A 17,106-nucleotide genomic window follows, 5' to 3' on the forward strand; every position below is an offset into this window, starting at 1 on the left:
TTTACATGTACCCGAACCATCTTGTTTCGACATTCCACCTCCCATGCGGCCGTTGTATAGAATACCATACCTTCTTTAGTAAATACTTCAATTCCCGAGATTACACCTTTTTAAGATCAGGTATACTAAATTTCACATCTAGTCTTTGCTGAGCACTCTTTGACTCGCCTCCCTAAGGTTCACCATTTTGGTTTCTTTTACTTGAAAGACGCGGATGATACGTCACACGGTTGACGTACACCACGCAACCACTTGATCTTTGATACGTCAGTAAACATGATGAGATCTGTCCTACACATGCGCAACTCTTCCTTTTCCTAAATACGTCAGTAGACATGACAAGCTTTATCTACACATGCGCACTTAGGCTACTCACCGCGCATGTCACTTTGCTAACAAAGAGCATCACAGTCAGTATATAAAGAGACGCTGCACAGGGTGGACGCATCTCCAATCCGGCAGATGCGGCAATCCTTGTAGCACCTCCCTCCAAAATATTTCATGTAAGTACTTGTAGCCATCAGGTTTTCTCTAGATTAGATGCAGTCTATTTGAAATATTTATCTTTGTCTCTCTCTTCTCAGTTAAAAAATAGTAGTCGACAGACTTTGAACCTTTTTGCCGCAAACCTTCCGTGTTGGATGACAACCACTAGATGCACTTTGCAATCACCTTACTTTTACCGATCATTTTTTCTTAAGATACGTAAGTCTTCAATCCACCTACTTTCATTTAGAAAGTGCCAATTAGATAACCTTGTTTTCATTTTTTTAAAAAAACGCTTTTGTTGTTAAAAAAAAGTTCCATGTACAAATATAACTACGTAAACTCTTGCTCAAGAATGGAGGATGGGATCATAAGCAGATTTACCGAGCTGAATATAAACAACATTTGGTCTTCTTTATCTTTGTGTAAAACAAGCACACTACTATATGGTTTCCAAGTGTGTTTTTTTGTATTAATGAATATTTTTCTTAAATTACGATCACCTGTTTAAATGTGTTACTTTATGTTCAACGGATGACTTGTTGACGCTATTTTTGAGTTAAACTGAGATAAAAACAGAGATAAACTATATGTATGGGCTAATATAATTTGACTTATATCATCTCTTCACTTTGTAGAAAAATGAAACAATTGTGCCATTGCCCCTGAAGAAGAGTTGTACTCGAAACGCGTTGGGCACCACCATATGCTTTGTACAATAAAGAAAAGGATAATTTTACGAAAATCTCTGGTCTCCAGAAAATATTTGCATATTTGCTTACTTGTTTAAGGAAAATTATTTATGTATCATGAAACGTGTTTCTGTCATAATTCTCGTTTTTCCAAAAATTCTACCTAAAAGATTATATGTGAACGAAATCCAGAAACTCTCTTGAGTTATTGTTCTGATTTTTTCAGATATTCGATAGTGTGCAGGGGACGGGAGTTCCCAAAGTGTTTTGGGAACAACCACACTTTTGTCTATTTTTGTCCAACCTAGATGCCAAGGTTGAGCTTTTCTCCCCCTGCACCTCAAATTTATCTTTAACCCCATTTATCTAACTTAGTTTGATGAGATAAAAATTTCATAAACAGGTGTGCCTCCTGGTTCTCTATATATCTTTCTAATCCGCAATTGAGCCACATCATTACTAACCCTAAGACTCAAAGTTTTTATATGAAGTGTTATCAATTATACGTTATGTGTAAAACAATGTATTTTACATGTTTTTAAATATCATGAATACATCCATATGTTTGTAACAAATTATCTGGTTTCAGACAGACTGCAAAATGCTCACGCAAAATGCAGCATAAATACAGCATAAAAAGAGTGTTGGCACAAATAAAGGTGTAACCAGGTGTAAGGGAAGGGTAACCAGTTGCCTTGTAGTTTAAAATGTACCAATGCAACATCCACTAATTTAATAATGCCCATTTTTAGTATTTGTTGTTTTTTCTACAAGTTAGTACAAAGGGCATATAGTGCTTTCGATATAGTTAAAGATTCAGGACCCGATTGGACTTCCTCCTCCGACGAATCAGAGGAAATATAGGAAACATTATTAGCTGGAGAAGAAGCATATAAACTTTCGGATATTCTGACAAGATCAGGAGACTTTGATAGATTAGAGTCATTACTGGGTACTATGCCGATTATATTGCCAAATCTAAAATCCTTGTTGACATTAATTTTAGTTAATTGTGAGAACTCTCCTAATGAGTCACGCTGCAGACTCGCGCATATTTAGTAGTGAGTTATTGTCGATTGGATCAGACATTGCCAATTCTGTCACCATTTTTGGATTAGATTCTTCATCCAATCTAACAGATTTTTCCACATTTAAAGGAATAGCAGGTTTTATGAAGGCCGTAATCTGTTCCGATCGTAACACTGACTCCGCTCTGCTTTCTTCCACGCCTGCCACAATACCTTGGGCGGTCGCGTTGGCACAAAGTTTGCTGTGGACCCGTTTTTTAAAGTTGTGGCTAGTATCAGTAGTTTGGGTCTTTACTGCATTATCTATGCTCCGTAGTTGGTATACTTTGCGAATTTCTGGCATATCGAATGAAAATTGAGAAAGTATCTGCTCATCAAACCGCAAACTGCAGCTGCAGAAACGATTTATGCCCTCAGAGCATAGGTCAAATGTTGTAACGCTTACCTTGACTCCGCAGGGACACCCAGGAAGCTATTCCAAACCTTTTCTTAGTTAGCGCTGTTCACTTTCTATAATTTCTTTATTATCAGGTAAACCTATGAACACACAGAAAATTCCCTTAAGTGAAGTGGAAGCTACCCAAACGTGCACAGGGAATGTATTTAATCTTCTGGCAATATTTCCCCTAGAGTCTCACCTAGTATGTTTTTTGAATGAGCTCTCCATCCTGCATCTGTGCAGGGGCGCAGTGTTCTGAAGAAGGATGCTGATGGTATGAGCGCCAGGCACGGAAGGTGATATTATATGAACTTTGAACATGTGAGGGAAGTGGAAACCTATGAGGTAGTTATAGGGCTTACTCTATGTGCTTAAAGAGTATAGGAAAATGTAAGAATGCTGTGGAAGAACCATGAATGAAGAGTGGTGCCTAACTGGGACTGAGTAAATCCAGCCAACAATGGTACCACAACGAATGCAACATCCAAAATACAACAAGCTACCAATAGCACATGCAAGAGAACAATTGGAACACAAGAATGACCCTCCTTCAAACTAGTGCTGCCGTAATTCGCTAGTACGGTTTTCAACTCTCCACAACTTTAAAAACGTTGCACCCATACACAACTTAAAACAATGAATAACGAGTCGTGACAAGAAAGGGCTGAGATACTTGCGGTGGTGTCGCCTCAGGAGGAATGGGAATGCTGGCAAGTTCAAGCGGGCTGTGGAGAATGAGCGAAACGCTAGGACACTGGCGCCTGACAGGAACCAAGGCGCAAGTTGCACTCGCTCCAGAATTGGGTTGTTGAGGAGAATTCAAGCGGGGCTGTAGACGAAGAGCGAGAGGCTCGGAGGCTGCCGCCTAACTGGAACAAGATGTGCGTAATAAACTCGCTTCAAGTAAAATTTTAAAACGCGAGTTTAGGCGGAGGCTCGCTAGAGCAATACGCTCGTCACAACGCCACCAATGTCTGCTATGACTTGACAGGAGTAACAGAGGGAATTTACCGAAGGTTTCCGTCACAAAATCAGTTAAGCTAATGTGAGAGGGAAGTGGCTATAAACTATGGTCGCTAACTGTTGCTTCTAAGAACTATGAAAGAACAAGCCTGACAGGAATCAAGGGCATAGGTAAGCGTCGGCAAAACTGACTAGACGCAAAGCAGGGAGCGCATGCTGGGAGGGGCTTAAATACCAATGGAGTGACAACAGCTAGACCACACAACACTGACTGCAGAACAACTAGGGCAGCCATGCTAGGTAGTCAGGAAGTGTTAGTCTAAGTCCACCCACTCACTGTGTTGCTGTTCCACTAACCAACAATGATAAGCTGATGTCCAGTCCCTTTTTGGGATACCCCTGGAACCTTTTGCTGTGATCATGACAAATGTGAGTCGGGTGGGGTGATACAGCTTATGCACCTCCGCGGCTGGGATCTAACACCTATCTCGCAATAGCGATACAGATTGCGCAGTTCAAAGGAAAAAGTGCCCCACAGTCACTGTGCGCTCATCCCAAACCTACCCAGTTGTCCCAGCCAAAGGTTATTTTTTGCCATGTCTGTATCATCTACTTGCAGCTTCCTACTCAGTGTGACCTGTGCTCACCGTGCCCCCCTATAACTGCACTTGTCACCTCACGCAGCCTTGGGTATCTTACAAGTTCCACAACGGGAGGTCTCTAGGCACAGACTTTCACAGCAACTACAATAGCAGCTCTGCCCGAGCATTAAAAGTAGAGCTTTGCAGGGCAGAGGAAAGTTTTTACAAACGTGGTACTCCCCACGCATTGTGAGCAATTACCACTCCAGGTAGGCATCGCTTTACCTGGTCTGGTGGCCACAATTGCACCCAATCTTCGAAAGTGCTGGAGTTAGAGCGGCTGCTCTCCACTCAAGGCCAGGGGGCAAAGCCACTCCTGGGCTTCCTTCACAATGCAGCGCAAGGCTATCCTGCTCTGACTCGCCCACAAGCTCTGCTCCAGACCCCCCCTTGCAAAAGCACCACCACAGAAGCACTGTCTCTAAGCGAGTACGCAGCTACTAGCTAGAGGAAAGCGCCTAAAGACAAATGAACGTCAAGCCTCACTGCCTGTATTCGCACACTCAGACAGAATGACTGCTGCTTCCGTCACACACATTAATATAGTTAATCTTAAAGCGGAGAAAATGTGTGCTTAAACTGAAAGTTTGTTTGTTTATTTATTTATTGTGCGCACCAGACCCTAGGGTAGCAGGGCGCAAGAGAACAAGGAGGTTTACAGCTTAGTTAACGTTTACAGGTTACAGATTAGTTAACGTTACAGGTTACAGGCATAGTGGACATTTCGAATCTGCAGGGTAGGGCAAGTGCAAGTGCAGATAAGGCGTAGCTAAACAGTCAAATCTATGGCGATCAAACAGTAAAAGCAGGTTAGTACAAACATTATAAGAAGACGTTACGTATAAAGTGACATACGCTATGTCGCATTCTCAATAAGCCATTTTATGGTGTTCTTTCTGAAGTTATTGAAGGTTTGGTCAGATCTGAGTGCAAGGGGTAGGGAGTTCCATAACTGTGCTGCCTTAACTGGGAAGCTGGAACCTCCAATGGTGGCTAGTTTGAATCTGGGCACTAGGAGGCAGTTGGGGCTGGCTGTCCTTGTGAGTCTCGTTGGATTTTTCCTGTTGAAGCGTTCTGAGAGGTATCGGGGAGCTTTGTTGTTTAGGCATTTGTGGATAAGGGACGCAGATTTAAGGTTGATTTTTTCTTGGGTGGAAAGCCATTTGTGTTTTCGTCTTATTTCTGAAATGTGTGCACTTCTGGGGATACTTAGGGCCGCTCTAAGTGCATTGTTTTGGAGCACTTGGATTCTGTGGATGATTTGTTTGGTAGTCCCTATGTAGAGGGCGTTGCAATAATCTAGTTTCGATAAAATGAGGGCTCTAGCTAGAATAAGACAGCTGTCCTCTGAAAGGAATGGTTTCCCAGCTCGTATTAACTTGCATGTATAGGCAGTGGATGATGACAGTGAGTTCACCTGTTTGGTGAAAGATAGTGTCGCATCAAGGTAAAAACCTAGGGTTTTTACTTCTCTGGCGACCTTGATAGTGTTGCCATCGATGATGAAGGCGGAGTAGTTTTGGTTAAGTTTGGAGATACGGGCTGCCGTGCCCAGGATGATGAGCTCTGTTTTGTCATCGTTCAAGCATAGGCCATGGTTGGCCATCCATGCCTGAACGATGCTGTAGACTCTATTCACCAGAGCCAGATCTTCGACGTAATCCCCAGTAAGTGGTAAGAGAATCTGAGTATCATCTGCATAGTTAGTGTAGGTGATACCCAGATTATCAAGATCGTCAAAGAGTGGCTTGGTGAAGATGTTATAGAGTGTCGGCGAGACGCAGGATCCCTGGGGCACTCCGCAGGTGATTGGGATAGGGTCTGCTGCCGCTGCGGGGGAGAACACCCTCATGGTCCTGTCACTAAGAAATGATTGAATCCAGACTATAGCCTCCTCTGAGAAGTGGGCAGCCGAGTCCAAGTGATTACATAGGACTTTATGGTCCACCAGATCAAAGGCGGCTGAGAGGTCTAGAAGGAGGAGGAGAGCTAGTTTTCCCTCGTCTCTGAGTGAATCTATTTGGGCTTTTAGGTCGATAAGGGCAGTCTCTGTGCCGTGTTGCGGACGGAAACCGGATTGGCGGGTGCCGAGGAGATGGTTCATCTCAAGGAAGTTCTGGATTTGGGTGTATGCTACCTTGTCTAATATTTTTAGTAGGAAGGGAACCGTGGTGATGGGCCTGTAGTTAGTAGGAATGTTGGGGTCCAATGTTTGCTTTTTTAGGAGGGGGAGTACCCAAGATTCCTTTAGATTGCGGGGGATGGTGCCCGTAGTAAAGGAGGCATTGATAAGTTTTGTGATAAAGGGGGCTAAATCCCTAGCCGCATCCTTGATCAGTTGTGCGGGGCATTGGTCGCCTTTGCAATTAGAAGGTTTGAGAGTCAAAATGGTCTTCTCTACCTCAATTACTGAGACCTTGGAGAAACGGAATTGGGTGGATTCTGGGTTGTTGGATGAGGGAATTTTGACTATCAGAGGTTGAGTTGGCAGAGAGGCTTTCTTTAGGGCAATTTTTGTTTGGAGGTTGGATACTTTGTTGGTTAGTGCCAGTTGTATGTCTGTGCACCAAGTTTTGTCTTTGATGGAGTCATCCTGTACTGTGATAGGAGTTTCCAATTCCTTTAGGATGGAGAATAGCTCCTTCATGCTGGAGTTGGATTGGGAGATCCTATTATTATAGGTTTCTTGTTTGGCCAGGATGATGTCTCTTTTGTATTGCGAGGAGATGTTAATTAGGTTAGTTTTATTTTCAGCGGTCGGATGTCGGTTCCAAGCTGTTTCGCATTTTCTCTTCTGTAGTCTTAGGTTTTTTAGGTGGGGTGTAAACCATGAGTTCAAATGCTTTTTGGGTTTACTGATCCGAAGTTTAAATGGAGCAATACTGTCAAGAGCAGAGCACATGGCTGCGTTGAATGCATCCACTAGGATGCCTGGGTCGGAGTGGTCAGGTAGGGAATTTAGTTTGGGTAGGATGTGGGGCAGAATATTGTCGGCTGTGATGTTTTTCTTGTTTCTCGTTAAGGTGGGTGTGGCTGGCGTGGGTGTTAAGACTGTGGGTCTTTTGGTGTTGAGGGTGAAAGAGATAAGGTAATGGTCAGACCATATTTGGGGGGTGATGGCTGTTATAGAGGGGTAGCAGTTGTGACTGGCAATCCAGTCTAGTGTTCTTCCCTTGATATGTGTGGAAGTATTCACGAGCTGCGTGAAGCCTAGCACTGACAGAGTATTGCCTGTGGCAGTAGCATGATGGTCGTTGATATCGTTGAGCCCTAGATTGAAATCTCCTAGTACTAGTGTTTGGGAGGATTCTTTTAGCTTCTCAGAGATAACAGTGGTGATGTCTTCAGTGAAGGTGCTGACGGGGCCAGGGGGTCTATAGATAAGGTGGATATTTAGTGTTTGGGAGTTTGCAGTCGGTAATTTGATAGAGAGAAGCTCGCAGGATTTGAGGGAGGGTGTGGGTGTGATTCTCATAGAGAGATTAGATTTGGCGATAATTGCAATTCCTGTTTAATGTGTTTAATGTGTTTAAGTGTTTAATGAGTCTTACTACTTATCACACATCAGCTGGTCGGGAAATAACTTGTGCTCATTGCCCACTTTTTCATCCTGTTCTCACATTGTGTTCAGCTGGCGATTGTATTTTATGTAGGGATTCCAGCTACTGGTCCGGTTTTGTAAATATTACAATATTTACAAAATATGAGCAAGACTTCAACAAATTTCGCCATTTCACATTAGTCTTGGGGATACCAACTGTCTAAGTGGTCCATACCAGGTGACAAACAATAGATGTATACTACTTTCTTATAGCCCCATTGTCTCTGCTAACAGTAACCGGACTGCCGGTATCCAGTGAAAATGTTACCAGCAAAAATGTAGTCAGTGAAAAAGCTGTGGTGAAAGTACCTCTGCAGTGAAAAAGCAGGGAAGCAAAACATCAAAAATAAAGCTGAAAAGTAGCCAAACATGCAGTGCTGCCAAGAGAAGTGTTGGTTAAGGAGGCTGTTGTGGGCTTTTGGTGACCTGGGTTAGGATGGGGGTTAGAGTAAAGATTTTGGTTAGAATAAGTGTGTTAGTCAGGATGACTGCGGCAGGGCTGATGCTGTTGGGTTTGGGGTTAGTATTTAGGGTAGATTAAGTGCCACAGTACATGTTGGGGTAGGAGTTATGGGCAGGATAGGGCTAATACAGTAAGTATTTTGTTTGGGTAAGTGTTAAAGAAAGGGATAGGGATATTTGGGAGGGCTGGTGATGTTGGCGTAGGATAGAGATTAGAACAAACCTTGTGGTTAGTGCAAAGTAAGCATTAGAGTTGCAGTTAGGGTAAATTAAGGATTACAGTAAGGATTAGGGTTATGTCATTTGTGACTAGCTGGTGATGGGGTTGCTGTTAGGTTCAATGTTCATTTTCCATTTATTTTGTATTGTGTAACATGCAAATAAAATGCTTTAGTGCACTAAAGGGTTAATGTTCTGTAAGAGTTGAGAGTAGCTAGGGGAAAGTTTGGGAAATTATTTAGGGCGATTGTGGAGGTTTTATTAAAGGTTTTGGTCATCATTAGGGTTGCAGCCTTGTACTTTTGTGTATTTAAAACAGCTTTTGGCAATCTTATTACTGGCAATATTTTCACACCTTGCATTGATTGTATTAAATGCCATTTATGAAAACGAATTTTTGCTGGCTATATTGTCTCATGGCTACATTTTCCTGGGGACATTTTCACATAGAACCGGACTGTCCATGTCTTTTGGCACATCCGGCCACCAGATTTATCTTTTGTTTCAAGCTGTTTTTATATTGTGTTCATTCTTATATCATTTGGCTTACGGAACGGATCTTCATCCTATTTTCCTTTCAGCAACCCTTTTTTTCTTTCATCCCTTTATAGTTTCTCCTCGTTATTTATTAATAACAGGCGTTCTGGTATCTTTTTCACTTTTGTTTAGGTCTTACATTCCACTTATGCAGAATAACTAGCAAAGGTGAGGATTGCTGCCCTATATTTTTCAATATTTTCAAAGCACACAGCCACTAAGTTTTCTTTATTATAAATGCATTCCTTTACTGGATTCCAAAATAAACCTATACAGATCACAGGTGTTTTTTGTTTAGGGCTTTCTTAGTCAAATTTCCAGTTTTTGGACTGTTTGGTTCATTGCGTAAAATATGAAGTTAAACATATTTGTATTGTCAATCTATTGTAGCAGCATCTCAGTGATAGATTTTTGGATAGCGAAGGTGCACAGAAATTAGGTAATCATTTTTTCTGTTTTATTTTCTCGAGATTTAGTCTGCAATACCTTTTACTTTGTATCTTTATCCTTTTTGATCTTGCTTGTGAATGCACAAACTGTATCTGGTCCACAGACGCTTCTCTTGTATCATAGCGTTCATTGCTTTATTTGTATGTAAGTTTTTTCTCTGAGGAGCCTTTTTAATTGGGTTTCCCTTTCAAATGGGCCTCAGCGCCCTTCTTCGTACCTTCTGAGTAACTGTTCACGGTCGCATGAGCTGTGTAACAACGGAGTTTCCTTGGCTCCTCTACACCGTTTTGACTTTGAGCACAAAAAACACTTTTGGTTACTTAATATATTGTCATGCGCCCTTGCTTTTTTGGAGAAAAAACAGACAAATGACCCTTTTTCTTTTGATTTAAAAGTATTTGACTTTTAATTGAAGATGAATTATGTACTCCTTGGGTGCCCTATGTGATTACACGTGTTTCGACGATTACAGCATATTTTTCAAATCAGGGCTAATCTTGTCACCTTTTCAAAATTAGCATTCCATTTACAAAGAAACTAAAGGACCCCAATGGGTGTATGCGATTACATTGAAAAGTACACAATCATTCTAGAAAAACACAATTACGAGGATGGCCATTTAATTTATTTATTTAATTTATTTATTTGGATTTGTATAACGCACATCTGCCCAGGGGCTTTGTGGCGCTGAAAGCAATCTTACTTGTTTCAGGCATACATGGTATATATATATATATGGATACAATGCAGAACATATTTGCATATTTACATACAGTTATGCATATTTACATACAGTTATGAAAATACAGTAGGATAGGTAAGGTAGGGTGGAGTTAGTTAAACAGCGTGGTTTTGAGTAGTCTGCGGAAGGCATGCTATGAGTTTTCGTTCCTAAGCGTGGTGGGGAGTGTGTTCCAGTTTTTGGGTGCTAGGTGTTGAAAGCTAGACGCCCTGGCTTTGCTTCTTTTGAATGTGGGTACGTAGGTCTGGTTAGTCATGTGTGACCTAGTGGATGTGTTAAGGGTGATTCTTTCAGAAAGATAGGGCGGAGCCTTGGCTGAAAGGCATCTGTGGGCGATGGCCATGAATTTGAATATTATCCGTTCTTTTATTGGTAACCCCAGTGGGCTTCTTTTCTGGCTTGGGTGATGTGCTCCCTTTTAGGGATGCTTAGGGCTGCTCTTAGAGCATTGTTTTGTGTGACTTGCATTTTATTTAGGTTTCGTGCAGACGTGCCCAAGAAGAGAGCATTGCAGTAGTCCAATTTGGTACCTACTGTGGCTCTAGCTACTGCCAGGCAGTTTTTGGTGGATAGGAAGGGTTTAACGGTGTTCATTTTCTTAGTGGTAAGTGTGGCCATTGAGGGAGGGGAAAAGGGTAGGAATTTTAGGGATAAATGGAAAAAGAAAACATTGGATAAATAGAACGAAAAAGCAGAAATAAACTAAAGAGAAAAGAAAAAGAAAATCACATGGTTAGTGATTACAATCCATTTTTACTTCCCATAATGTAAATGTGCAAGTATGCCTAGATGGGCTGATAAATGAGATAATAATTTCATTTCTTACCTAAAGTTGTTGGTTCTGTATTCAGAGTTTTTAAGTTTTTCAAAGGCACTTCACAGGCTTCGGCCCCATTTTATAAGGTCTGAGTTAATGGTTCATGCTTTTTAGTTAAAAAGTTAAAAATGTTTGTATTGTCAATCTATTGTAGCAGCATCTCAGTGATAGATTTTTGGATAGCGAAGGTGCACAGAAATTAGGGTCATCCTTTTTTCTGTTTTGTTTTCTCGAGATTTAGTCTGCAATACCTTTTACTTTGTATCTTTCTCCTTTTTGATCTTGCTTGTGAATGCACAAACTGTATCTAGTCCACAGACGCTTCTCTTGTATCATAACGTTCATTGCTTTATTTGTATGTAATTAGTGCTAGCATTATGCCCAATAGAAGTCTGGATGCTAGTGATCTATTATCACTTGAGGATGTCTGCACGATGAAGCTGATTGTGTATTTTGGAGCTACTGTTCCATTAAAAGGTAATTTGTCATGGGCTTCTTTCTGTCCCAATCTGATCCGAAGATGGTGGGTTGTCATGCTCATGAGCCCTCCTCTTACTAACACAAGCCCGCTGCAACACATTCAGGGTTATCTTGTTTGTTCTCACCAGAGCACTGTATCCTTGACTCTCCAATAAGAGTCTGAGAGTAATGACCGTTGGGTGCTTTTTGATTGAACTGCCCCGTCACTTGCTGGTACGCAACCTCGGTCACCGCTTTCTTGAATGTGTTTAGGGTTTTCTGTCAGGCATAGTTCAATTTTGTATAATAAAAATATATGATTCTGCCTTGAGCTGGATTCTCTATGCTGACGATTTATTATTGATAGATCTTACGCCTATTGGACTCCAACGTAAACTTCAGGCATTGGCACAATATGTTGAGCATAATGGCATGTACATAAATTCAAGCAAATCTGTTGTTCTCACATGACAAGACCTTGCTAAAACTGCACCGTATGCGAAAAAGTTTAAATGGAAATTAGATGGCGAACCATTGCTACCCCTGAAACATCTAAAATATTTAGGCATGTGGTTCAATTCAAATATAAATGATCAAATTTGGGTGGAAAAAAACAAAGCAAAATGTCGTCGTGGCAAATTTTCATTGATTCCTGCTATAAAGTTTTATAATCAAAAGACTGTTCCATCCTTAATCATTGGTGCAGAAACTGCCCTTGGATGTCCGGCTGCCTTGTGGGACACTCTTGAAAACATCTTTTGCGGAAGGATTTTGAAAGTCGCAAAAGGGAATACCTGCTGCGGTAGTCCGATACGAATTGGGGCTGATTTCTATAAATGCAAAAGTCATCTGGAACACCTTGTCAATTTTCCGTAAAATATTGCTGCTGATGGAGCCCCGCAGCTGAAAATCCTTCACGATCAATACCTTGAAAAATGTACAAATAAGCAGAAGAGAATGCTACTTATGAAGTTTAGTATGAACCAATTTAAGACTAAAGAAGAGATTATGCGATGGCCTAAATATGGGAAGTTGGACCCTAAATGCAGATTTTGCAACCACCATGAAGAGAACATTAAGCACCTAATCCTCACCTGTAAAGCCTTTTTACCCAAAAGAAATCTTTTGTTTGGTGCAATTGTCACAAATAGAACACATTTATCAATGGAAGAATGGTGGGAGGAATGCTTTACGGAAGCCAATAAAAAACGAACGTATGCTTTGACCTTTCTCTTAGAAACCATTGAGGAAGAACTAAGTCAATACTTTAGTAATATTGTTAGATACTGAAATTTGACTTTGGGTGTGTTCTGTTAGCACAATTAGTTCTTAGTTTTCAATTCTGTTGCATTCTCTTTTTTCTTCATGGTTTTTATTGTTTTATATTGTCTACACTGTCTGTATTTCTTATGTCTTTATTTTAAAGGTTTGTATAAACCAATAAAAAAAAAATCAATTGTGTATATAAATCTCAATGAAAAATCTTAGATTCAGAACTTGCGACTTCTGTATTAGATGGAGCGCTCTTTCGAGCGTTCTTTCTCTGACGTTTTTTCTGATTCCAGTTAGTCATCCACTTTCCCTCTCCACCCTCCACATTTCTCCTCCTGCCTTGTGAGTGAACACCTACAAATATATTGTTTAGTTTACTTTGTTCATTTGTTTGCCGTTTGAATAGCCTACTAAAGCACACGCTTTTTTGCCTTTTATGCCTTTTTTGATGAGGAAACCTAGGACTACATGAATGAAGGCGGTGATAAAACCATACTTTTATCAATCTGAGTACATTCTTTAATTTGTGCTAACAAGTCAGTTCTGTGAAGGAAGTGTGTGAAGATGAGTTTGTTTTCCTTTATAGACCATTGTGAAAAGGTACCTCTTGTCCCAGAAAAGGACACCAGAGTCGTCTAATCGCAGCGTCCCTCCCCATATTGCCCCTCCCTACTCCCTGCTATCTGTACGTATGCTTAAATTGTGTCAGTGCTTATCTCTGGATGTCCGTCTGCACTTCTAGTCAGCCAGTGTTGACCCCTCAATCTGTCCCACGCCTCCCTGCTCAACACCTGGTAAGTGCATCCATCATTGTCTTTTGTATCCTATGCTAAGGCACCCAGACATGATCACTCCACCGGCCTTTGTCTTCGGGTGCAGAGCTTTTTGTTGAAGCTCTTCGCTCACAGCAAATAAAACCAATTAATAGACGCATGCTCCCACCTGTGCTCCAGTTATCCCATGCACTTGCATACCAGTGGATGACCAGAGGGAGAGCTGGCATGCAGGGAATCGTCTAGGGAGTTACAGGACTGCATCTTTCTGAAGTGTATAACCATGATTCATGGAGCCCTGACGTTTTGTAACAAGTGACTGGGGGTGCCAGAGGCCCGAGTATGTCCTGTTTCACATTAATGTGGTAGTAGAGACCTTGTCAGTTAAATTCATGAAGTGAAAAAAGTTCCCACGTAAAAATGTATGCACTGTCCTTAAAATAATGTTGCAGTTTCAAACTAATAAGAATTTCAACCAACTCTGTAAACAATAGATGCTCTCTGATCTGTATAAGGCCGGTATGTTCCAGAGTAGCCATACGTATGCATAATTTAATCTGAAGAATTCAACGTTAAGCTTGGTACCACCATGTTTTGTGAACGGTGCTTTCTTGGTAAGGTTCTTAAGTTACAGTGGGGTTTCTGATATTACAATGCAGTCCTGCAACCTTGAGTTACGATATAAAGCCCACATTGGAACAGAGCGGGTGGTTTCCAGAAAAGACTCCTATATATAGAATACTTTGAATATTGTTTTCCTGAAAGTCGTGCAGCACTTCAGAACAATGTCTTCTTCTTGTGCACTTACATGTTTTGCCCTTAGTTCTGGTAGAATGCTATTACTGTACCAAGAGCTGCCTCGAAGATGGAGCCCATACATTATTTTCCAAAAATTTCAGAAACCCTCTACTTGGAAAACCCAAGGCCAAATCTGATTTAAAGGAAGGTTCTTACAGGAGAGACTAAAATCACATTTTGGCTCGCTGTCCCGTACCTGAGGAGAAGTGTCCAGTTTTAATTTCAGTCGTGTTCAGCCAATGTACACAGTCCAGCACCAAAATGCTTATACAATCTCCTCTAAAGAAAGATACCAGCAAATATGTGTTGGGTGTCAGCAGTGATGAGCAGCATCTCTCAAGGCACAAAGAACAAGGGACCCACAGCTGGATTCCCCTTACCAATTCAAAGTAAAATCACAAGTGTTTCTACTTTTGCCCAAAAGTCCTTCTACGGAGAACATGAAAGGCTAAATAACCATGCATCGAGTCTACAGTCTTTCACAGAATGCTCAGTTCGGTCTTTTATAATACAAATGGCAAACACAGAGGGCTAATGGTGTGAAATTAAGGGAAGTGTCTAACCTGTTTTAGTCGGATAAAACTGGCAAGGTTTGCAAATATTGTATGAAGACATCTTATTTTTTTATATTGTTAAATCCTTGGAACATGTGGGTTATAATCGGCCGTTAATGATGAACCCTAGCAGATGATAGCAATTAGTGGCAGTCTTCTTCTGGTTTGTTTGCTCCATCTCCCCGTCTTGTACATGTTCTTGTCTCCACTTACCTCTCGTGCTTGTTTGAACATATAAAAGATTTTCAATTTTTTAAAAAAATGGACTTGGCTAATGCTTGTATTTTTCCTTTCACGTTTGTATCCTCTTAATTCAGGAAAGCTCAAGCCAACCATGGCCTTCATGTCTGGGAAGCTGAAGATAAAAGGGGACATGGCCCTGGCAATCAAGTTGGAAAAACTGATGGGACAGCTGAGCTCCAAACTATAACTGAAGAACCTTGATAAACCGTATTCCCCTTCCATAATACACCATAATGAGAAATACAAGAAGCTGATGAAAATGTAATTTAATCTTTTAGGAGCCTAAACTTATTCTCCAAAAGCACAGATACCATGAAATAAAGAAACAATTGAAAATGCTCTAGCATATGCCGTTAGTTAATCTTGCATTTTGTGAGCCAGAAGCACAGTCCGAGGTAACCACCTCCATGTACGGTCAGCTCTGCACTTAATGTCAACAAGTGCGTGGAACAAGAATTGTTGCAGTGTGTGCATTACAAGTTATGACAGACATTTTTTTGGGGAGCAAATCTCAAGTTCTTTGGTAGTTTATCAACTGTACTGGCATACTTGTAATTATAAACCTATATTTGAGGTAATTAGTGGGCCAGGAACATGAAGAGCCAACTTGGGCCCCAAAAGATGTAAACAATCGTGTTGGCTCGAATTTCCTCCACCAAATGAATTCTGCTGATTTTGCCTGCCTGATTTCCAGACACCTCCGTCGAGACAGGACGCAAAGGTGTAGCGCGCCCCCCCCTCGTCATTCACCTTGCGATTTGTATCAGCAATCTGCTCTTTCACATGTCCATTACAAGCGTTCCCTGTAATTACTAAGCCATACCCTCGTAACTATACTAATATAGCCTCCTATTCTGTTTCTTTTAAATGAGCACTTGGCTCATCCATTTTCACTATTATCTTGCTTGTCTTCCAGTGTACAATGACTTCAGAGGTTGCTGTGCCAAATTCAGGATGCAGACAATATTCACCAGTCAAATGTGTACCTTATAGTAGAATAGGGGGAGCCAGTGACTTTGTAGCAGGACAGCACTTTTCCTTCCTGGGCTTTCCTTTTCCAGTTTCCAGTTATTTGCATTGTAAGCCCAATTTGTTCAGTTCAACACAACCTACACTAAACACTCTGAATACATCTTTGCTAAGTGAATATCCAGGACAATGGCATTTGTGTTCAGGTGACTGGTGGGCATCTGGCCACTTCACTGTTGAGCCGATGCAGTGCCTTGTAAGTGCCTCAGGTTAATTTGATTTAGTGTTTCCATGTTTGCAAATCCTAAAGGAAAATTGCTCCTTTTATCCAGCACAAGATCTACTTTGCAGCACTTTCCAATATGACTAAGTCTTTTGAAGTGTCCCTATAGGGAATTGTTCTAGAACATTGTCGTATCTGAAACTAGTATCAATTTACAATCACATTCTCTCTGTAATTTTTTACTGTTTAAATTTCAGCTATGTTTTTTTTGTTATTTGGGTGTTCGGTAAAAGTCGTTCAGCTTGAGATGTATGTTAATTTTCATAAAATAATTTACAATTTGTATGCAATAAAGAAATAACTCATGTTGCACAGATCAATGGTTCAGTTGTTCACCACACCCTCCCTCCCCACTTATTTCAAGTCTTTTTTTTACACCCTTTAGAGCATCCCGGACATTGCTTAATATGAATGGAAATGCTGCTGCTTGTGAAAATGTGTTGCCTAGATTGAAGGCAGTCTGGCATGTGCATTTTGGGATGTGGGTGGGTATTCTCTTAAGTGAGATTTTGGTGTTTTAAGTCGTCTTGTTTGATAACCTTGTATGTTTCTATATGCGTTTAGAGAGGGAGAATACTCTGTATGCCCCCTTAGAAAATCTGGTTACTTTTGTGGACACTGCCCACAACATTTCCAAATGTTTGAATACAATTATTATGACTAAAATGACTATATTAA

The 17,106-nt window shown here is 41.0% G+C and overlaps 1 protein-coding gene across 1 annotated transcript in view; it reads left to right on the plus strand.

The window, feature by feature from the left end:
- Nucleotides 1-16,744, plus strand: part of HSDL2 (hydroxysteroid dehydrogenase like 2) — a 732,267-nt gene extending 715,523 nt beyond the window's left edge. Inside the window, exon 11 of the mRNA XM_069630633.1 lies at nucleotides 15,251-16,744. Within this exon, the coding sequence (XP_069486734.1) occupies nucleotides 15,251-15,363 (113 nt within the window). The 3' untranslated portion in view covers nucleotides 15,364-16,744. The remainder of the gene's footprint in view (nucleotides 1-15,250) is intronic.
- Nucleotides 16,745-17,106: the final 362 nt, after the last annotated feature.

The sequence above is a fragment of the Ambystoma mexicanum genome, chromosome 6q (assembly GCF_040938575.1).
Source record: "Ambystoma mexicanum isolate Mex_15411 chromosome 6q, UKY_AmexF1_1, whole genome shotgun sequence".
NCBI lineage: Eukaryota > Metazoa > Chordata > Amphibia > Caudata > Ambystomatidae > Ambystoma > Ambystoma mexicanum.